Below are 23,432 nucleotides of genomic sequence, written 5' to 3'. Positions count from 1 at the left end.
ACACCTATTAACTAATCAGATGGAACCCGATAAGGGAGTTCTAGAGTCATACAATATTGCAACAAATGCAGGATTGAAACAATCAAACTTTTTAACGTGGGCAGGGATTCGAAGTTGAATTCCTGGCCACTTGAAATCTTTGGATGATAATAGCAGAAAAACTGGTTTATTAGAAGTTTGCTGCGGGGGAAAAGTGTTTGATCCTGTGCTATGTAAAAGTAAACAATTCTATGAATTCCTCATTACAAAAAAGGGAAAAGTATCAAGGGTCTTTACTAAATTGAAAAATGACTTTGACTTAGATGATATTACTGTGTCAAGGTTTTTCTCAATTTGCTGTCAGTTTCATCGGAAACTTTTATTAGAAGCTTTCAGTTAAAACTGTTGGATGATATCGTTTTTACTAATAAGGGACTAGCAAAGATAGGTTATGTTCTACATGATACCTGTACGTTTTGCAAAGTGGAAACAGAAACCATCTATCACTTAATTTTCCAAATGTCCTTTTACTCTTCTCTTTTGGGAAAACTTTGAAAACTTCTGGTTTGTACTTTCAGGTAAAAGGGAAAAATTCGCGTTACAAGATGTATATATCGGCAAATTAGAAAAATGTGAGTTATTGAATTATCTTATAACTCTTGCAAAATTGCATATATGGCAAAGTCGAAAACAAGATAAAATTCCAGAATGTGAAGTTTTCTTAAAACAAGTAGACGTCAAATATAGACCTGAGAAATATATTGCTGTTAAAAACAATACACAGAAAAAATTTCAGGCTAAGTGGTTATTATATAAATAACACTTATATATAATAAATAATAGTTTACAAATGTAATTACAGTAATTGTTTACAAATATAAATGTGATTTATGATTAATAATAGCTCACAAATGTAAACAGAGTATACTGAGAGTCTTATAAACACTTCTTTATTTTCAAAATGGCAATAAAATATGTTGAAAAAAAACGTCAACACCCTTACAGGTACCCTCTGTATGACAAGCAGTGGCACTTGTTTGGTAGACTATTTGAAGCATCTGCATCTGTTTGGAGAGACGTTTGGACTTCACATAAAGAAAAGCACCTCGGGCACAGTAGAGATCCACCAGGCAATGGAGATACTAGAGCAAGTTTATTCCTTTGACAAAAAGTGTGTTGAAGCGGTTATGAATCTTATTGGTACCACAGCTGTGACGCAAGGCCCTCAAGCAACTGTTTCATCTGTTGTTGTGGAAGATGAAAGAACGATCCTGTAGTCTCTGCCGGACATCAAGGAGCCCCTAGACCGTTTTAATCCAAGCCTTACCACCAAATTTAGTATCAAAATTCTTCTAACGCTTCTTATCGAAAACACGTTTTCAGAAATGAGAAGAGGTCCCACCGACATGCCCCTACAGATTACAGATTCAGCAGGGCAATCAAGGAACGGTTGAAGAGGCAATTTGTAAACCATTTTCTTACTTCACAGCTCCCAAGTCCTACTACCTACAGGTTTTCACCTCAACACATTACAAGGATTTACCCAAGTTAACCCCTCCAAGGGCACTCAAACTATTCTGAAAAGCAGGTCAATGAAGTGAGGAGCTAGAGAGCAATGTATGGCCAGGGCGTCCCCAAGATAACAGTGCGAAACATGACAACAAACATCAATCCAAGAACGCTGCCTATAAATCTGTATGCAGCCGACTCTCCGACATTACAGCCTCTAGCTTTCAGTTTCACCGTGCTTAGTGAAGCAGCAGCGCTCCTACTGCCGCATAGGGAAACAACAGAGAATTTGTGCAAACTGGCAAACTAAAGCAGATTGTCTGCATTAAAACTGATTCCAATGAGTCTCGCCAGTTATTCATAATAGCCTGTTTGCAAGAGAATGTGAGTGTTGGCATGAAGAGGGTGAAAGCCAAATTGTTCATTTAAGATCCTTTCAATCCAGTGCTGTTCACGGAAGATGCCGAGAGATATGTCGCTGTGAACGACATTGTTTGTGCCCTAACCTGGTATAACTACCGTGAAGATATCTTAGAGCTTGAATAAGGTGATCTTATCCTTCTCCTTGATGTACTTCGCCATATCAATGAAGTAGGTGAGATGACAGAAACTGCAGCCGATGAGGCACAGCATAAGCAAATTGCAAGGAGAGGAAAGAGGTGGTTCGAAAGTGATTTTTTCTACTAAGAATTGAAAGGTAAAACAAGCAAACAAATATGGGGAACAATGAGAAACATTTTTGGGGATCAAGGAAACAGCCCAAAAAATTTCGGGATTAAGAGAACAAGGGATAAAACTGAACGTTTTAGGGAACAGGTGGTTTTATAAATGGGGAAAAAGGGATAAACTCAAAAACGATTAAGGATCATAGGAACATGTTCTTCCTCCCGCCCCCCATGGGAGGGGCTCTCAAATGCAGAGTTTTCCAATTTGCTGCCATCGATTGAACCTAAGCTCTTTCGATCGAACTCGACCAAGTCTCACTCTGCATCAAAGTTCGCTCTTTACGGGCCAAGAGGCCACTTCGCCGCCCATTCTTTTCTGCGCCCCAAACAATGTGGCCTTATACGTAGTTTTTACGGTCTCGTATTACCTCCTCCCCACAAATGATCGCATCTAAAAGTACACACGAGTGACCACGAGTGACCACGTATGACCACGAATGACCACGAGTGACCACGAGTAAGAATACATCAAAATATTATGAATACCTCACAACGACGTCATTTTATCAAATAGTCACTATTTAAGCGCAAATGGACCGTTTTCGGAGACCAAAATAGGTAAATTTGATACTAAAGACGTTTCTGACAGACGAGAGAGGAGCGGACGCGGGGAGGGGTGTGGGGCGCTACAACTCCACTCATGGATGTCTCACTTGCCCTTACATTGACAATGCAAGAACTTCGTACACTTTTAGCAACACTGGCGAAACAAGACAAATAAAACAACATATAACCTGTAATTCTACTAACCAAACAACCCACATCACGCCAACTCCACAGCAGCAGTCCCTACACACTTCAACTTACCAGGTCACTCTTCTGCGGACATGCCACTTATCCCTCTCGAACTACAACCCACCATCAATGCCTCCCGCCGTAAGGCACGCGAGGCTTTTCTAATTTATAGAGGGAAAACGTTATCTCCAGAAGGCATTAACAGGAAAAACGAACGCTGAACCTTGATTATACACTTCTATATTTTTTTTATCTTTGTTATATTTACAAGTACGCTGTCTTCATGTCATGTATTAGCCAATCATTTTTTTTGCATGTATGTTTTCAAATTTTAATTTTAGGAGCCGTTACTATATTTTTGTTATCTCATATTTACAAGTACGCTGTCATCATATCATGTATTAGCCAATCATGTTTTTCCATGTATTTTCCAAACTTTTATTTAAGGAGCCGTTATTATATTTTCCTTCAGTAAAGCTCTGGCCCTGAGGAAGACTAATTCTATTATTAGTCGAAATATTGGCCACTAACAAATCTGCCCTTTGCCGTAGTGCCAGCCTTGCATTCAGTTTTGTATTTTCACGTTCAAGTGACGCCTGACACGAGGTCTTTCACAAGAGAGATCCGGCAAAATTACCAGCAAGTTTAATTCCTGCGTTGTGTGGACCTCTGCATTCAAAGGTCTAAATCTACTTCATCCCGTTACCTTTAATTCCACCCCCTTCCTTTTTTGTTGACTTTGCCTTTTCAGAATTTTGGGACTCCAAAATGTTAAGGAACGAATAGTGATTTGCCCATTAGGTGGCCACAAAGTGAAAGGCCGGCCCTACATCTAGCACTTACCCTTCCCCTGACACCCACTGCTGGCTGGACTGCTGCTTCTACTTATACCCCAGAATACACTGGACTTTGACAGGCTGCGTTGGATTAATCTTTTACCTTTGTTTCTTTGACTGGAGAAAGAATGAAAAATTTTCAGTCTGAACAACATAACCAGCCATTTTATCCCCACCCTTCCCCTCTCCCACTTTAGACCCCTGACCCCTCTTATCCCATCGGCCATAAAGGCCAGTCCCTGGCCAGTGTGCTGGTGTATCAGGTAACGCAGCCCCTCCTCAAGTTTAATCCAGCGCAAGGCGTTTGTCTGCCTTTGAGCTGAAAACTTCTGCGGCCACCTTTTCGAAAATCAGCTCAGATTTAGGCCTCCAAAAACGGTCCATTTGCAGTTAAATAGTGACTTTTTGATAAAATGACGTCAGTACAATATTTTGATGTATTCTCACCCGTGGCCACTCGTGGTCACTTTTGTGTACTTTTAGACACGATGTAGATCCACCGCACATGCCGTATTGAATGCCCCCGGCGTTTATTTAAAATTCGGCAGTTTTGACCCGGCGTTTTTTTGAGGCCGGCGTTTATTAATGAAATGCGACTTTCAGCCATTTTTCCACGCTGATTCATTATTACCGATCTTCGGAAACCTAGGGGCAGTTTGTCAGTACTGGACAATTTTCCCCTGGATTACCCGAAGTTACAGTATTATGGTACCGTACATACGACACCCGTACCATGTTGCAATCAAGATTTGTATCACTAACAAACAGCACATAAACAATATATGAATGATGTAGGAGCAAGTAAATGATATGAGTACAAAGTTTTAAGTTTATAAACGGTAATGTCGCCAACGTCCTCCTCGTTGGTGCAAAAGGATTATTTAATTTTTTTTTATTTCGAAAAACCCAAAACTCACAATACAATATAAACACCACTTACACTTATTACAATGCTTATTTACATTACTCTACTTACAGTCACTAATAATTGCACTACTTACAGTATCCAACTCTACTAACAACACAAACAGCTGATTATACTAATAGATACAAAATTAAAAGTACTATTTTCTTTTTAGCACTGCACAACGAACACACAAAAATTAAACTACTAATAAACTAATAAATAAAGATAGATATAAGATCTAAATTTATGCATTGGTGTTCCATTCTTTTCATTAAAAGAAAAATAAAGGCAAACAAAAGCTATATGAGAAGCTCCCATCTAATTTGAAAATCGCGAAGGGTTCTGTTTCTTATAGCAATTATTTTTTCAACTTGTTTTTTAACTTCAACCTTGTGCAAAAACAAACTAAATATTGGAGAGGTGTTATTTTTTCTGCATTCCCAAATAGCTAATTTCCCTAAAATTATCAAATAATTTAATAAATCGTTCCTCTGAAATAAGCCAACCATAATATCTTTTAAAGACAAAGTTTAATATTCGCCACTAATACCAAACCACCAGAGTGTAAATACGTTCCAAAAGGCTTGCACAGAGTAGCAGTTAAAGAAGAGGTGGTACAGATTTTCTGTATAGGTTCCACAAAAATAGCACAAGTTGTCTGAATCACTTAAACCGATTTTGAACAGTTTATCATTCGTAAACAAAATGAAATTCAATACTCTGTACTAAAACGACCAAACATATGTTTCGCTCGCAACAAGGTAAGGAATAGAGAAAACGTCCTGCGCATTTGAGAGTTCAAAATCTGCTATCAACTTTTTAAAACCATTCGGGGGTCTCGCTTTACTTGATATCATCGTAGAATAAAACTGTTTACACCTTGCCGTATATGCATTAAAAGATTTAGACTTACATTCGAAGTTCATAGGATCGAGATTACCCGCTGTGGGAATGGAGCAGGAGTTTTTTGATTTCATATTAATAGTAGAGGATCTCAAGGCTGTCCAAGTCAAAAAATTAGTGTTAAGTCCTTTCTTCTTGAAAGATTCGTAATAGCGTACATTGTCAACATCAAACTGTAAACCATTCAAATAAAATATGCCCTTGTCAAAGTAAGTTTTATAAAAAACGGGTTTATTGTTTATTCGTATATCCTTAAATTCCAAATTACATTTTGAGAATAATTCATATCAGAAAAGGAGCATCTAATAATTCGCCCACCATCTAAGAAGCTGTAAGTAAAGCTTACTGAGACTCAAGTCAAGATCATTTACATCATAGTTACATCTAAAAAGAAAACATCCTCCGTATTTTTTTAAGCTGTATTTAAGATAAGAAATCCAGGGCCCTTCCTTCTCATCTAAGAGACGCGGAATCCAGGACAATCTTAATGCTTTAATATGTAGCTCAAGGTCTGTAAGGTTCAATCCACCATTCTTTAAGGTATTTATAACAGAAAGCCATGTGACTTTATCAGGGCCTTTCCATAAAAATTTGTAGATCATTTTCTCCATTTGTTTAAATGGTGGGGTTTCTATTATTGAGGATACATATAATAATTTTGAGATTAGAAAAGATTTGATTATTGTTACTTTGCCAAATAGTGAGAGACCTCTGAGTTTCCATAAGTTAATCGTTTTTTGAACTTCATTTAATTTATCCTGGAAATTCTGTTTCATAACATGTTTATGGTCACAGGAGAAGTAAATACCTAGGGTCTCGACACCTGTACACCACTCAAGCCCCAGAGATGTTTCTAAAGAATTTTTGTTTTTTCCAATCCACGTAGCTTTGGTTTTAGAAAAGGTTCATTTTTAAGCCGGAACATTTTTCGAAGTCATTTAGGATTTGTATTACTTTTTCGACTGATGAAATATTTGCTAGAGTAGCTGTCATGTCGTCGGCATACAACAAAGACCTGGTTTCATCTTCCCCAATTTTTATGCCTTCAATATTCTCATTTGCTCTTATAGATATTGCCATAATTTCAATGGCAATTAGAAATAAATAAGGCGATAGAGGGTCTCCCTGCCTAACACCCCTTTCTAACTGAAAAGGAGAAGAGAAAAAACCATTGTTAGGAACACAACTTGAGAGGTTATTGTAAAACATTTGAATCCACTTTATGAAGGAGGGTCCGAAATTGAAACACTGTAATGCTTTATAAAGAAATTCATGTTCTATGGAGTCAAAAGCTTTGTCAAAATCAACAAACAGTAAAACACCTGGGATTTGTAGTGATTCAGTGTGGGCGATAATATCTAAGATTGAATGAGCTGTCTCTCCAATAAACCTACCCTTCATAAAAACGGATTGATTTGGATAGATTACAGAGGGAAAAACATTTTTTATTCTATTTGCGATGACCTTAGTTGCGATTTTTGAATCGACATTAATCAAGGAGATTGGTCTCCAATTTTCCAAGAACATCCTTTCCCTTCCTTTTTTGTCAATCAAGGTGATGATCGCCTCCTTTTGGTAGTTTGACATTTGCCCTAGCTCAAAAGAATGAGTAAAAACTTCAATCATTAACTCACCAACAGAATTCCAGAAAATTTTATGAAATTCAGCAGGAATTTCATCATTTCCAGGCGTTTTCCCCGTGTCAAATGTATCAAGTGCCTCAACACATTCCTCTATGGTTATTTGACCCTCGCAGCTTAATATTTCCTCTTGCGATAGTTGTGGAATATTCAAATTTCCAAGAAAGTGGTCTAATGAGTCAGATTGGTGTACCTTCAATTTGCTGCTGTATAGATTCTTGTAATACTCCGAAGAGGACTCCAATATTTTTTGATAATTTTTTGTGATAACTCCACTTAAACAAAGCTTTCTTATGTGTTTCCTGGTGTAATTTCTCTTTTCTAAACTCAAAAAGTATTTAGTACTCTTTTCGCCGTATTCATGCCACTTCGCTCTGGCACGTACAATCAATCCATTTGCCTTTTCCTTATAAACATTTTCCAAGTCCGCTTTGCATTCATCAAGAATTTTTTGGACCTCTTAACAGGGGGTCTGCTGAAATTGTCCTTGCGCAATTTGCAATGTCCTTTGCAGCTTTTCTTCTCTCTCCCTTTTGGTCTTAGCTACTTCTTTTGAGTAATTTATCGTAAAGAGTCGCACATTACATTTAATCCAATCCCAAGTAACTCTTGCATCCTAAAATTCCTCTCCCCCTGTTTTCCATTGATCTTGCTTTTCTTTCATCTTTTGACCAAAATTTTCATCAGGCAATAAGGAGGTATTCATTTTCCAAAACCCCGGGCCTCGCTGACAATTCTCGATTTCCTGTAGATGTAAGAAAATTGCTGAGTGATCAGTCCTTATTGCTGCGATGATGTTGACATCTTTAATCAAGTCCTGAAGTGAATTTGAAATGAGCCAATAATCCAATCTACAAAAAATAAAAGGAGATTTTTGGGACCATGTAGAGCTTTTTGCTTGAGGGTTTTTAACGCGCCATACGTTATGCAAATTGAAAGTTGTTTGAATGTATTTCTTCAATGTGTTCAACATCTTTCTTCCTTAATACCAGTATCCCACTTTGTTTGTCCAGTAGTGGGTTAATGGGACAATTAAAGTCGCCACCTATTATTATTTTATCCTTATAAGCGAGACCTTCTTTCCTTAAAACGGCAATTAAGTGATCATAGAATTGCACAGCTTTATTATCATTGTTTGGACCGTAAACATTCACTAAAAATATTTTTCATCATTAATTTGAACTTCAATACTAATATATCTCCCATTGGGATCGATGACTTTTTTAATTATCTTGCAATCAAACCCGTTTCGAAAGAGTATTACTCCCATGAGCAAGCCCCCAAGGGGCACCCCATTCAGCTTTCCATTGTTTCTCATTGTTCCCAGTTGAATGCGTTTCTTGAAGAAAAATAATATTTGCATTTTGTTTTCTGCACCATGCAAAAATTGTGCGTCGTTTCTTAAAATTGCTCAAGCCTCTAACATTTAATGAAAGCATTCTAAAATCACTCATTTCTCAATGATTTTTCTTTTTGGTACGGAAAGAGCTTGGAAGACCATTTGCCTTATAGCACACCTTTGAACAATTATTTGCATCGCTCTACACAAAAAAACGAAAACACTGACACAAAAACATAAACACAAAGTGAATAATTTAGCTTGGAAAATAGTATCGAATTTCAAATTTTTATTTTCTCTCCTGAAGGAGTGTAGCATCGTTTCTCTCTCCCTCAGCCGCACTTGCTCCGGACCGATAAATATTAACTTAATAAAACGATTAAAAAATACACGCCGGGACCCCGAACAAACGCCGGGGCCCCGATTAAGCGCACCCGGCGTTTATTTAAAAATCGGCAGTTTTGACCCAGCGTTAAAACGAAGCCTGCGTGTAATCGAGAAAATACGGTATATGGAAACAGCCTTTATGCGATCGTCTGCGATTGTTTGCGATCTGCGATCTACGATCGTCTGCGATCATATGGAAACCAGCCTTTACTGTTGTTCTTGATTTGTTGGTTTGCATGTAACGTCATGGCATCTTGGAAGTTACCAGCCATTCTTATACAGACTTTGTGAATAAATTTTCTTTTGTTTTATCCACCAACATGGCTTCGATGCAAGTCACATATTGATTGAATTATGAGACAACGATGATGTCCTACAGTTTTCCTAGAGCTAATTTGCTTGTGTTTGGGATCTCGATAACTACAACGTTTCTTTTGGTGGCTTATTATCATGGAATTCTAACCAGTCAGACCAGTCGTTTCAATGGTAAGATAGCAGTGCTTGTCACCAAGTAAATGTGCGCTCCTATGTCAGTGAGGTTTATTAATCAGTTCGTGGTCGTAAATCGAAATCTGCCGTAACAGTGATTTGGGTCGCTTTTCAATTTAGCTAAAATTTTCGCTTTGGAATTCAGTTGGTGCCACATGGAAAAATTGAAAGGCTTTGCCAACTTCCAATTTCATTGGTACATCAAAATCTTACACGATACACAATAAGATAACAAAATAGAAATGAAATTTTGAGCGGTAACGGTGGAGTAACTCCAAACGTCGATAATTTGTTTGTTGCGGAAAATTTCCGTTTAATCCGCGCGTACCATTTGCAAATATTTTTCCTTAATGGAAATCCCTCTTGAACTTCATATATATCACTGGCAAACTGATAAAGTTTTGGCCCCGTTCAAACGTTGCATTTTACAAGTGCGAATTTAATTCGAGAATTAAATGCAGGTGTCAATTAAAATTGACAGTTTCGAATTAAATGCGACCTTAGCCGAATCTGGGACTGAAACATTCGAAGATTTGACTTAGGTAGGTTTGATATTTGATTTGATTTGATTTGAAGTCGCATTTCACATGTGCCAAATATAATGCATAAATTATTTGTCTATTGGAGGTAAATATCCACTACTTTCACCAACACTGGGGTGAATGATTGTTTTAGCATATACCGCACAAGCTGAATAACTGGCGGACAAAAAATTTACTTTATTTCTGATAATAATTATACCTGTCGGGAAAGTACAACTGACGTGCGTTACTTCAAATATTGCATAATAAAATATTAACTAGAAAATTATTTGAATGATTGAATGTGAGTTAAAGTATATGAAAGTATACACGTATCCACTTGATCAAACTCGGCTCGTTGTTTTATTAAAGCGGAACAAGATAAGTGGACAACGCTTTAGCCCGGCGTTTAGTTGACTATACCTCTGCCTAGAAAACAAGATCTAGAAATCAAAGACCTCGAGTCAGCCTCTTACGTCAAGATTTCTAATCAAGAGTTCAAGTTAGGATTTCAGCCAGGGATCCCTGGTTGGTATTACCAGTCAGGATCCCGAGTTAGAATTTTGATTTTGGATTTCGTTTAGAATGTCAAGGAACCTTTTTCAATATCCTTGCCTAAAGGAGTATAGCCTTCTTAGACAGACCGGGAGTAAGCCGGTATAATAAGCGGGTCACAAGTGATAAGGTTTTTTCTGCAGGTTTTCAGGAGGTTTTGACGAATCCTTAGTGTAGTTTACTCTTAGTGGATGGACGTTTCCGGTTGTCACGATTTTCGCTTCTTTGAGCAGAATTTTTGTCTTGGAATGTAAGGCCTGATTTTGAAATGAAATTACTGAATTATGAAAACACGAAATTCCAGACATCCCGAATCATCTGCGTCAGAGAGAAACAGGATTAGAATTCCGTTCTCTTGACGTCAACGCAGTGTCTTTGATCTTTCCTTTTGTTGTTCCGCCTACAGGTCTTGCCGCTCCAAAAATAGCCAGTGACACCAAACACAAGATCATCATCATTGGTGCGGGTCCAACGGCTCTAGGTGCTGCTTTTAGACTTTATAACCTGAGTAAAACATTTCGTAACACATCGATCACCATTCTTGAACAACACGGAGAGCCTGGAGGACTAGCTAAATCTGAAAGAGATGACCAAGGCTTTCTTTGGGACATGGGAGGCCACGTGATATTTTCACATTACGAGTATTTTAACCGGATGTTGGACATAGCGGTAAAGGACTGGAATCAGAGACAAAGGGCTGCATATGCATTCATGATGGGATCTGATGGAAACCGAAGATTTATTCCATACCCAGTTCAGAACAACATTGAAATGATGGACAAATTGGACCAGCAAAAGTGTCTATTAGGTCGTGAAGAAATTGCCAAAAATCCAGTGAAAGGACGGCCTGCAAACTTTGATGAATGGCTTCTTCGTCATTTTGGCACAGGCCTATGTGAGGTGTTCATGAGAAAATATTACAGAAAATTTTGGACGGTAGATCCTACTGAAATGAGCTCTGTCTGGGTGGGCGAGCGAGTTACTGTTCCAGACATTGCCAAGATCAAGCTTAAGATTGCTGAATACGACAATGGAACTGCTGTAAAAGACTCTGCGTGGGAACCTAATAATGTTTTTCGATTTCCAAGGTATAATGGAACAGGTTCCATATGGCAAGCAGTGACTGATCTTCTTCCACGTCAGTGGTTTAAGTTCCGCCATAAAGCTATAGGGATAGACATTGACACAAACTCTGTTATCGTGGAGACAGATCCACTGCTTAAGAAAAGAAAACATACTTTTAAGTTTGACTCTTTGATATCAACAGTACCACTTGACATTTTTGTCAATATGATAACAGGTAGAGACGTTTCACTCCAAAAGATGAAAGAACTAACTTCACAACTTGTTTATACGCACACTCACTTGATAGGTATTGGATTGACAGGTCAACCTCCCTTAAGGCTTCTAAACAAGTCCTTGATGTACTTTCCTGATCCTGATTCTCCTTTCTATCGAATAACGGTTTTCTCCAGATACTCAGATGATCACGTTCCAGAGCCTGGGAGGCAGTGGTCAATTATGTGTGAGGTAGCAGAGCCGAAAAATAACTCTTCTTCAGAGAAGTGGACAAAGGACCATTTGATCGACGTTGCCATAAATGCGTTAATTAGTTACGGATTCATTAATACACCAGAAATGGTTATTTCAAAATACTATCACCGATTAGACCATGGTTACCCAGTTCCATCAATCAACAGAGAAATGATTCTCCAAAAAGTTCTACCTTGGTTAGAATCCAAAGGTATTTTCTCGCGGGGCTGGTTTGGAGGCTGGAAGTACGAGGTTGGAAACCAAGACCACTCATTCATGCAGGGTGTTGAAGTCATCGACAGGCTTTTAAAAGGCGTTCGGGAGAACACCTTCTTTGGTACACATTGTATGAATTCCAGGAAAGACACTAGAACGTTTTGCAATAAGAAGTTGCTGGACTACGAATTTGTGATAGCTCATTATAACGAAAATCTTGATTGGCTGATGCCAATAGCCAATCACACTCATGTTTATCACAAAGGGACAGATCGCCAACCTCAATCGCTGCCATTGAATGCCTGGGAATGGTTACCCAATATTGGACGGGAGAGTCATACCTATCTGTATCACATTATAAACAACTATGATGCCTTGCCTGAAATAACTGTTTTTCTTCAAGGTGATGGTGAAGAACTTGCTGGTGGCGGATTATGCTTCAGGAATGCTATGGATTACGTTGACAACGTCAAGAGAAACATTGTTTGTAACGTTCAAAGTAGAATTAAGAACTGGGGCAGAATTGGTCACTATGGGAAGTGGCTGGCGATGTTGAAGAGTGGAGAAATTCGTCGCGCTAATTTGAATTTAGGCGAATTTTTTAAGGAACTGTTTGGCTATCCACACCCAAGGGTCATTTCTGCATGCCCGAGAGGATGTTTTGCAGCAACTCGGGACATGATTAAGAAATATCCAATTGACTTTTATAAGAAAGCGATTTCATTTGTGGATGATCATCCAAATCCGGAGGAAGGACATTACTTTGAAAGGCTTTGGTACACGATATTCTCACCATCTTCTGCTCAAAGTTTTAAGATAAGTGGGACCACACTTTTATCTTTGTTTTGCGTTCAGATATTCTTTCAATTTTGAATACAGTGGATCTTATGATTGTAGAAGTTTGAACATAAATTGTTAACGTATTCTTCTTCTTCTTGTTCTTCTTCTTCTTTTTCATATTATTATTATTATTATTATTATTATTATTATTATGGCAGTAGAAACTTCTGGATGCCCAGATTACATAAACAATGATTGAGGGGCCAGCCGTAGCCAATCAATGTAACGACCGAAGTCCATAGAATTAAACTGCGAACTTCTAATCATAAAAATCCTAGTAATTAAATTCTAAAACTATTTACCATCCATAAAATCCTCAATCTAAATACTAAAAGTTCTGTTCATCGCGATGAAAACACTTAAAAAATAAATAAAAATAAAAGTATAATAAAACGCCTAATGTCCATTATTTGAAAAGCTTAAAGCGCCTGGCAATGTTGAGTGAGCTTGTGATAACTGATTTCTGTATCTGCAGAGCTATTGTGTCGCTTTTATCTCCCACTAGCTCTTTAAGTGCCTTCCTGACATCTCTTGAGTAACTTCCGAGTACATCCACAATAATATTGAACTGTCTCACACGATATTCAGGATATCTCTGCTCGAGCTCCCAACGTAATGGCCCGTACTTTGTTGTCTTCTCGGCATCTTTCTCCTCCCTGTTTTCAACCCAAGGGCAGCTCATCTCTATCACCAATACTTTCTTACTCTCCTTGCCCACGACTTATTATTATTATTATTATTATTATTATTATTATGTCTGTCAGAGACCCATCTGTTTATGTCGTCTTCCATCCCCGATGTAAATATGAGAATATTAAAGCTGAGTTTTGAAGAATTCTTTTTATAAAATTGAATGGCCTGGTTGTTATGGTACAAGAATATTCTTTCGCTAGCATTTCTCTAATTCTCTTGCTGATCTAAAATCATTGTTAATTCGCAAATCGAAATCCGTTCTTTAAAAAGTACAGCTTCAAAATCGTGAACAATTTTCATCCTACAAAGCGGAAGTGGAATTTTTACCGTTCAGTTGAAAAAAAATATATCTTTTTTGCATCAACCATTCATCTTGATTTGCCGCTTTTTAACTCGTGAATGCGCGCATGCGCAATGAACGAGTTATAGCGATAGCTGGCTTTTGACTTGGTCGATCAGTCGTTTTTGTCGTTAACTTTCGGGCGTGCGCAGTGAGTGAGTTTCAAATTCAATTAGTGGGAAAAACACGCGAACATTTATTGTTCACCGCGCATCAGGAAATTCTTATTCAATATGTAGAGAATAATTTGACGATCATTTAGTGCAAGAATGGAGATTTTTCGTTCAAGCTGAGCAAAGTTACAAGTTTTTTCAGTTTTTCAGAAAGTCCGGGGTCGTAAACTCAATGAGTGAAAAAAAAAACGTGAAAATTTTTTTTCACGACGCGTCAGAATTCTCTCATTCATTCTGTAGAGAATAATTTGACAATCATTTCAGTGTAAGAATGGAGATTTTTCGTTGAATCCGAGCAAAGTTATAGGTTTTTTTTCGTTTTTTCTACAAAGTGCGGTTTCTTTTAAGAATTAAAAATAATTTAATTTAGAAATAATTTAATTAAAAATAATTTAATTTGTCAGTTTTCACGCGAAAGCGGAACGTGCCATGTCACGCATCATTGACGTCGTAAACAAAATTATGCAAATTTCTGGTGAAATGAACACTTTAAGATCTTGTCAGCTTTCATAGAGGTTTCACAGGGGAAAAATGTTTCATTTTCGAAATTTACAACTGGTAATTTATGGGAAAGCAAAAGGACGCGGTCGATAAATAATTCTTATTTAGCAAGAGCTCGTCATAGTTCATTATTTTTACTTGAGGATTGCGTGGACTGAACTCCAAAGGAAAAATTTCACGCATTTATGTCGGGCATGAAATGTAATGCGATACTTTGTTGAACATATTTCCCTTTGTGAGATCGGCTTGCCCTACAGTAATTTTGTAATGTTAATTCCCAAAAAAACTTCACTTGCCCATCGGGTAAGTGATGGTTAGAATACACTAGCCCGATCGCGAAATCCAGTAGCCCCGGACTATCGGGGACACGAATTTGCATGACGTAGCTGTACATGGCGTGCTCCCATGAACTTTGAATAAAAAAAACACGTGATTTTTAATCGGCGCATCAGAATAATCGGCTTATTCAATCTGTACAGACTAATTTGACAATCATTTTAATAGTACAAGAATGGTCATTTTTCGTTACATAATCGGGCAAAGATATAATTTCTTTTAGCTTTTGAGGAAGTTTCCGTAGCCGTCTAAATTTCAATTACTATGTGTCATCTGCATTTACGAGTTGGCTCACAGGAGCCTTTGATTTATTTTTGAGAACACTTCATATATCACTTACATACTACTAACAATACGGTAGTTACGCTGCTTACAATACGGTACTTACACTACTTGCAGATACCTAGTAAGAATATATTTACAAAATCTAAATTATGGTTGAACACACATGTTTTACTAAAGCGAAGGATTGTGAATTTTGTAGCCGGTCATCCATGCGTCTTCTTCTAAAATATTATACAAAAAAGGTTCCCATCTCTTGTGAATTTCGGGGAGCGTCTTGTTTTTGTAAGCTATCAAAACTTCCAGTTTCCCTTTTATTTCTATCTTTTTCTTAAACCGGAGGCTAAACTTAGGTAACGTTTTAGTTTTTCTACATTCCCAAATTAGCCCCTCTCAGTGGTTTTAGGGAACAAGGAAACAGGAGCATTCATTTTCAGGGAACATGGGATATTGTCATTGTATTTTCTGGGAACAAGGGAACTCCTGATTAGATTGTTGGGAACAAGGGAACACCAATCTACTTTCAAAGATATATATACATATTTTTAACTTTCCGAACCCCTACAATAAAATCTTACTTCAATGTTAACATAGGTACCAAATCCGCTTTTGTCAATCATATCTCCCATTCCAGATGGTGTACATGTTGCGAAGAGAAAACGGCAAAGTTTCTACAATTGGTTCCTGTTAGTAGACAAGTACCAAGTAAACTTGGTTCAACTCAGGGAGCAGAGAAATGACAATACCTTCCATTCAATACTAGCACCCCTACTACCACTAAGTGCAGTAAGGAATCGTGATCTTCAAGATGTCGACCAGCTCTATAATGGAGGTCTCAATTCCATCTGTGAGAAAGATTCTTACAGAGTTCTGCTCTGGCACGTACAATCAATCCATTTGCCTTTTCCTCAGAAAAATTTTCCAAGTCCGCTTTGCATTCATCGAGAATTTTTAGGACCTCTTCACAGGGGGTCTGCTGAAAATGTCCTTGCGCAATTTGCAATTTTCTTTCCAGCTTTTCTTCTCTCTCCCTTTTGGTCTTAGCTACTTCTTTTGAGTAATTTATCGTAAAGAGTCGCACATTACATTTAATCCAATCCCAAGCAACCCTTACATCCGAAAGTTCCTCTCCCTCTTTTTCCATTGATCTTGCTTTTCTTTCATCTTTTGACCAAAATTTTCATCAGGCAATAAGGAGGTATTCATTTTCCAAAACCCCGGGCCTCGCTGACATTTCTCGATTTCCTGTAGATGTAAGAAAATTGCTGAGTGATCAGTCCTTATTGCTGCAATGATGTTGACATCTTTAATCAAGTCCTGAAGTGAATTTGAAATGAGCCAATAATCCAATCTACAAAAAATAAAAGGAGATTTTTGGGACCATGCAGAGCTTTTTGCTTGAGGGTTTTTAACGCGCCATACGTTATGCAAATTGAAAGTTGTTTGAATGTATTTCTTCAATGTGTTCAACAACTTTCTTCCTTAATACCAGTATCCCACTTTGTTTGTCCAGTAGTGGGTTAATGAGACAATTAAAGTCGCCACCTATTATTATTTTATCCTTATAAGCGAGACCTTCTTTCCTTAAAACGGCAATTAAGTGATCATAGAATTGCACAGCTTTATTATCATTGTTTGGACCGTAAACATTCACTAAAAAATATTTTTCATCATTAATTTGAACTTCAATACTAATATATCTCCCATTGGGATCGATGACTTTTTTAATTATCTTGCAATCAAACCCGTTTCGAAAGAGTATTACTCCCATGAGCAAGCCCCCAAGGGGCACCCCATTCAGCTTTCCATTGTTTCTCATTGTTCCCAGTTGAATGCGTTTCTTGAAGAAAAATAATATTTGCATTTTGTTTTCTGCACCATGCAAAAAATGTGCGTCGTTTCTTAAATTGCTCAAGCCTCTAACATTTAATGAAAGCATTCTAAAATCACTCATTTCTCAATGATTTTTCTTTTTGGTACGGAAAGAGCTTGGAAGACCATTTGCCTTATAGCACACCTTTGAACAATTATTTGCATCGCTCTACACAAAAAAACGAAAACACTGACACAAAAACATAAACACAAAGTGAATAATTCAGCTTGGAAAATAGTATCGAATTTCGAATTTTTATTTTCCCTCCTGAAGGAGTGTAGCATCGTTTCTCTCTCCCTCAGCCGCACTTGCTCGGAACCGATAAATATTAACTTAATAAAACGATTAAAAAATACACGCCGGGACCCCGAACAAACGCCGGGGCCCCGATTAAACGCACCCGGCGTTTATTTAAAAATCGGCAGTTTTGACCCAGCGTTAAAACGAAGCCTGCGTGTAATCGAGAAAATACGGTATATGGAAACAGCCTTTTTGCGATCGTCTGCGATTGTTTGCGATCTGCGATCTGCGATCTACGATCGTCTGCGATCATATGGAAACCAGCCTTTACTGTTGTTCTTGATTTGTTGGTTTGCATGTAACGTCATGGCATCTTGGAAGTTACCAGCCATTCTTATACAGACTTTGTGAATAAATTTTCTTTTGTTTTATCCACCAACATGGCTTCGATGCAAGTCACATATTGATTGAATTATGAGACAACGATGATGTCCTACAGTTTTCCTAGAGCTAATTTGCTTGTGTTTGGGATCTCGATAGCTACAACGTTTCTTTTGGTGGCTTATTATCACGGAATTCTAACCAGTCAGACCAGTCGTTTCAATGGTAAGAGAGCAGTGCTTGTCACCAAGTAAATGTGCGCTCCTATGTCAGTGAGGTTTATTAATCAGTTCGTGGTCGTAAATCGAAATCTGCCGTAAGAGTGATTTGGGTCGCTTTTCAATTTAGCTAAAATTTTCGCTTTGGAATTCAGTTGGTGCCACATGGAAAAATTGAAAGGCTTTGCCAACTTCCAATTTCATTGGTACATCAAAATCTTACACGATACACAATAAGATAACAAAATAGAAATGAAATTTTGAGCGGTAACGGTGGAGTAACTCCAAACGTCGATAATTGGTTTGTTGCGGAAAATGTCCGTTTAATCCGCGCGTACCATTTGCAAATATTTTTGCTTAATGGAAATCCCTCTTGAACTTCATATATATCACTGGCAAACTGATAAAGTTTTGGCCCCGTTCAAACGTTGCATTTTACAAGTGCGAATTTAATTCGAGAATTAAATGCATGTGTCAATTAAAATTGACAGTTTCGAATTAAATGCGACCTTAGCCGAATCTGGGACTGAAACATTCGAAGATTTGACTTAGGTAGGTTTGATTTTTGATTTGATTTGATTTGAAGTCGCATTTCACATGTGCCAAATATAATGCATAAATTATTTGTCTATTATCCACCGAAGTGGAGGTAAATATCCACTACTTTCACCAACACTGGGGTGAATGATTGTTTTAGCATATACCGCACAAGCTGAATAACTGGCGGACAAAAAAATTACTTTATTTCTGATAATAATTATACCTGTCGGGAAAGTACAACTGACGTGCGTTACTTCAAATATTGCATAATAAAATATTAACTAGAAAATTATTTGAATGATTGAATGTGAGTCAAAGTATATGAAAGTATACACGTATCAAGTTGATCAAACTCGGCTCGTTGTTTTATTAAAGCGGAACAAGATAAGTGGACAACGCTTTAGCCCGGCGTTTAGTTGACTATACCTCTGCCTAGAAAACAAGATCTAGAAATCAAAGACCTCGAGTCAGCCTCTTACGTCAAGATTTCTAATCAAGAGTTCAAGTTAGGATTTCAGCCAGGGATCCCTGGTTGGTATTACCAGTCAGGATCCCGAGTTAGAATTTTGAATTTGGATTTCGTTTAGAATGTTAAGGCAACTTTTTCAATATCCTTGCCTAAAGGAGTATAGCCTTCTTAGACAGACCGGGAGTAAGCCTGTATAATAAGCGGGTCACAAGTGATAAGGTTTTTTCTGCAGGTTTTCAGGAGGTTTTGACGAATCCTTAGTGTAGTTTACTCTTAGTGGATGGACGTTTCCGGTTGTCACGATTTTCGCTTCTTTGAGCAGAATTTTTGTCTTGGAATATAAGGCCTGATTTTGAAATGAAATTACTCAATTATGAAAACACGAAATTCCAGACATCCCGAATCATCTGCGTCAGAGAGAAACAGGATTAGAATTCCGTTCTCTTGACGTCAACGCAGCGTCTTTGATCTTTCCTTTTGTTGTACCGCCTACAGGTCTTGCCGCTCCAAAAATAGCCAGCGACACCAAACACAAGATCATCATCATCGGTGCGGGTCCAACGGCTCTAGGTGCTGCTTTTAGACTTTATAACCTGAGTAAAACATTTCGTAACACATCGATCACCATTCTTGAACAACACGGAGAGCCTGGAGGACTAGCTAAATCTGAGAGAGATGACCAAGGCTTTCTCTGGGACATGGGAGGCCACGTGATATTTTCACATTACGAGTATTTTAACCGGATGTTGGACATAGCGGTAAAGGACTGGAATCAGAGACAAAGGGCTGCATATGCATTCATGATGGGGTCTGATGGAAACCGAAGATTTATTCCATACCCAGTTCAGAACAACATTGAAATGATGGACAAATTGGACCAGCAAAAGTGTCTATTAGGTCGTGAAGAAATTGCCAAAAATCCAGTGAAAGGAAGGCCTGCAAACTTTGATGAATGGCTTCTTCGTCATTTTGGCACAGGCCTATGTGAGGTGTTCATGAGAAAATATTACAGAAAATTTTGGACGGTAGATCCTACTGAAATGAGCTCTGTCTGGGTGGGCGAGCGAGTTACTGTTCCAGACATTGCCAAGATCAAGCTTAAGATTGCTGAATACGACAATGGAACTTCTGTAAAAGACTCTGCGTGGGAACCTAATAATGTTTTTCGATTTCCAAGGTACAATGGAACAGGTTCCATATGGCAAGCAGTGACTGATCTTCTTCCACGTCAGTGGTTTAAGTTCCGCCATAAAGCTATAGGGATAGACATTGACACAAACTCTGTTATCGTGGAGACAGATCCACTGCTTAAGAAAAGAAAACATACTTTTAAGTTTGACTCTTTGATATCAACAGTACCACTTGACATTTTTGTCAATATGATAACAGGTAGAGACGTTTCACTTCTAAAGATGAAAGAACTAACTTCACAACTTGTTTATACGCACACTCACTTGATAGGTATTGGATTGACAGGTCAACCTCCCTTAAGGCTTCTAAACAAGTCCTTGATGTACTTTCCTGATTCTGATTCTCCTTTCTATCGAATAACGGTTTTCTCCAGCTACTCAGATGATCACGTTCCAGAGCCTGGGAGGCAGTGGTTAATTATGTGTGAGGTAGCAGAGCCGAAAAATAACTCAACTTCAGAGAAGTGGACAAAGGACCATTTGATCGACGTTACCATAAATGCGTTAATTAGTTACGGGTTCATTAATACACCAGAAATGGTTATTTCAAAATACTATTACCGATTAGACCATGGTTACCCAGTTCCATCAATCAACAGAGAAATAATTCTCCAAAAAGTTCTACCTTGGTTAGAATCCAAAGGTATTTTCTCGCGGGGCTGGTTTGGAGGCTGGAAGTACGAGGTTGGAAACCAAGACCACTCATTCATGCAGGGTGCTGAAGTCATCGACAGGCTTTTAAAAGGCGTTCGGGAGGACACCTTCTTTGGTACACATTGTATGAATTCCAGGAAAGACACTAGAACGTTTTGCAATAAGAAGTTGCTGGACTACGAATTTGTGATAGCTCATTATAACGAAAATCTTGATTGGCTGATGCCAATAGCCAATCACACTCATGTTTATCACAAAGGGACAGATCTCCAACCTCAATCGCTGCCATTGAATGCCTGGGAATGGTTACCCAATATTGGACGGGAGAGTCATACCTATCTGTATCACATTATAAACAACTATGATACCTTGCCTGAAATAACTGTTTTTCTTCAAGGTGATGGTGAAGAACTTGCTGGTGGCGGATTATGCTTCAGGAATGCTATGGATTACATTGACAACGTCAAGAGAAACATTGTTTGTAACGTTCAAAGTAAAATTAAGGACTGGGGAAGAATTGGTCACTATGGGAAGTGGTGGGCGATGTTGAAGAGTGGAGAAATTCGTCGCGCTAATTTGAATTTAGGCGAATTTTTTAAGGAACTGTTTGGTTATCCACACCCAAGGGTCATTTCTGCATGCCCGAGAGGATGTTTTGCAGCAACTCGGGACATGATTAAGAAACATCCAATTGACTTTTATAAGAAAGCGATTTCATTTGTGGATGATCATCCAAATCCGGAGGAAGGACATTACTTTGAAAGGCTTTGGTACACGATATTCTCACCATCTTCTGCTCAAAGTTTTATGATAAGTAGGAGCACACTTTTATCTTTGTTTTTCGTTCAGATATCCTTTCAATTTTGCATACAGTGGATCTTATGAGTCTTATGATTGTAGAAGTTTGAAAATAAATTGTATTCTTCTTCTTCTTCATATTATTATTATTATTATTATTATTAATATTATTATTATTATTATTATTATTATTATTATTATTACTATTATTATTATTATTATTATTATTATTATTATTATTATTATGATTATTATTATAATTATGGCAGTAAAAACTTCTGGATGCCCAGATTACCTAAACAATGATTGGGCGGCCAGCCGTAGCCAATCAATGTAACGACCAAAGTCCATACAATTAAACTCCGAACTTCTAATCATAAAAATCCTAGTAATTAAATTCTAAAACTATTTACCATCCATAAAATCCTCAATCTAAATACTAAAAGTTCTGTTCATCGCGATGAAAACACTTAAAAAATAAATAAAAATAAAAGTATAATAAAAACGCCTAATGTCCATTATTTCAAAAGCTTAAAGCGCCTGGCAATGTTGAGTGAGCTTGTGATAACTGATTTCTGTATCTGCAGAGCTATTGTGTCGCTTTTATCTCCCACTAACTCTTTAAGTGCCTTCCCGACATCTCTTGAGTAACCTCCGAGTACATCCGCAATAATATTGAACTGTCTCACACGATATTCAGGATATCTCTGCTCGAGCTTCCAGCATAATGGCCCGTACTTTGTTGTCTTCTCGGCATCTTTCTCCCTGTTTTCAATCCAAGGGCAGCTCATCTCTATCACCGATACTTTCTTATTCTCCTCGTCCACGACTTATTATTATTATTATTATTATTATTATTATTATTAATATTATTATTATTATTATTATTATTATTATTATTAATATTATTATTATTATTATTATTATTATTATTATTATTTTGATCAATAATGATTTCTTAAAACATAAGCAAATGAAAATTAAAGTTAAAGTGCCCCTAACCCTTCAATTTGTTTTCTTTTGGTAGATTTCCATATCTTTCAAGAACTCATTTTCAAAAAAAATTTTGAGAAATATTGAATCCTTTCTTTTTTACGAGCGCTAGAAGTGAAGGCAGTCTTGTCGATATTTTCACCTATCGTTCGCATTAGTCCCCCACTCGGCCAAATGTGGAGCGTGACGTAAGAAAAGGACATCGTGCAAAAATATCCGAAGATTCGCGGTAATGCTTCAATTGTAAACAGAGAAAATGGTTGGAAAATGTGTGGTTTTTGGATGCAGCAACTCTCGAAATGTAGAGAAAGGAATCAGCATGCATAAGATTCCTTCTGAATCCTTCTGAATCCTTCTGGTGTCCTTTTCTTACGTCACAGCTAAGAAAGTGTCAAATATCGGACGCTTCTCATTGGCTCGTTCCTAATGAGCCCACGAGAGAAAAATTTGTCCAGCGGGGCTTAAAGGGCGCAAAAATTTAAAAATTTCAGTAACTTTTAGCGCTCGTAAAATAAAAAGGATTCAATATTTCTCAAAAATTTTTTCGAAAATGAGTTCTTGAATGATATGGAAATCTACCACGAGAAAACAAATTGAAGGGTTAGGGGCACTTTAACAGCCGACGTTTCGGCGTCAT

General features: G+C 37.7%; 2 protein-coding genes across 2 annotated transcripts; both read left to right on the top strand.

Moving 5' to 3' along the window:
- Nucleotides 1-11,119: 11,119 nt before the first annotated feature.
- Nucleotides 11,120-13,147, top strand: LOC146470821 (uncharacterized). The gene has a single exon (XM_085121585.1). It carries the CDS (start codon nt 11,135-11,137, stop codon nt 13,145-13,147), a length of 2,013 nt encoding a protein of 670 aa, XP_084977711.1. The 5' UTR covers nt 11,120-11,134.
- A 6,555-nt stretch (nt 13,148-19,702) lies between these two features.
- LOC146470820 (uncharacterized) lies at nt 19,703-21,889 on the top strand. The gene has a single exon (XM_085121584.1). The coding sequence runs from the start codon at nt 19,859-19,861 to the stop codon at nt 21,887-21,889; it is 2,031 nt and encodes a 676-aa protein (XP_084977710.1). The 5' UTR covers nt 19,703-19,858.
- The last annotated feature ends 1,543 nt before the right edge of the window (nt 21,890-23,432 follow it).

Source organism: Pavona decussata, unplaced genomic scaffold (assembly GCF_977016875.1).
Source record: "Pavona decussata unplaced genomic scaffold, jaPavDecu1.1 SCAFFOLD_110, whole genome shotgun sequence".
NCBI classification, from domain to species: Eukaryota; Metazoa; Cnidaria; class Anthozoa; order Scleractinia; family Agariciidae; genus Pavona; species Pavona decussata.
Note: the sequence above shows the minus strand (reverse complement) of the source record. Positions and strands in the feature narration are given on the sequence as shown.

Coding starts and splice junctions, on each gene's coding strand:
- LOC146470820 (XM_085121584.1), top strand. CDS start 19,859: ATGGGAGGCCACGTGATATTTTCACATTACGAGTATTTTAACCGGATG.
- LOC146470821 (XM_085121585.1), top strand. CDS start 11,135: ATGGGAGGCCACGTGATATTTTCACATTACGAGTATTTTAACCGGATG.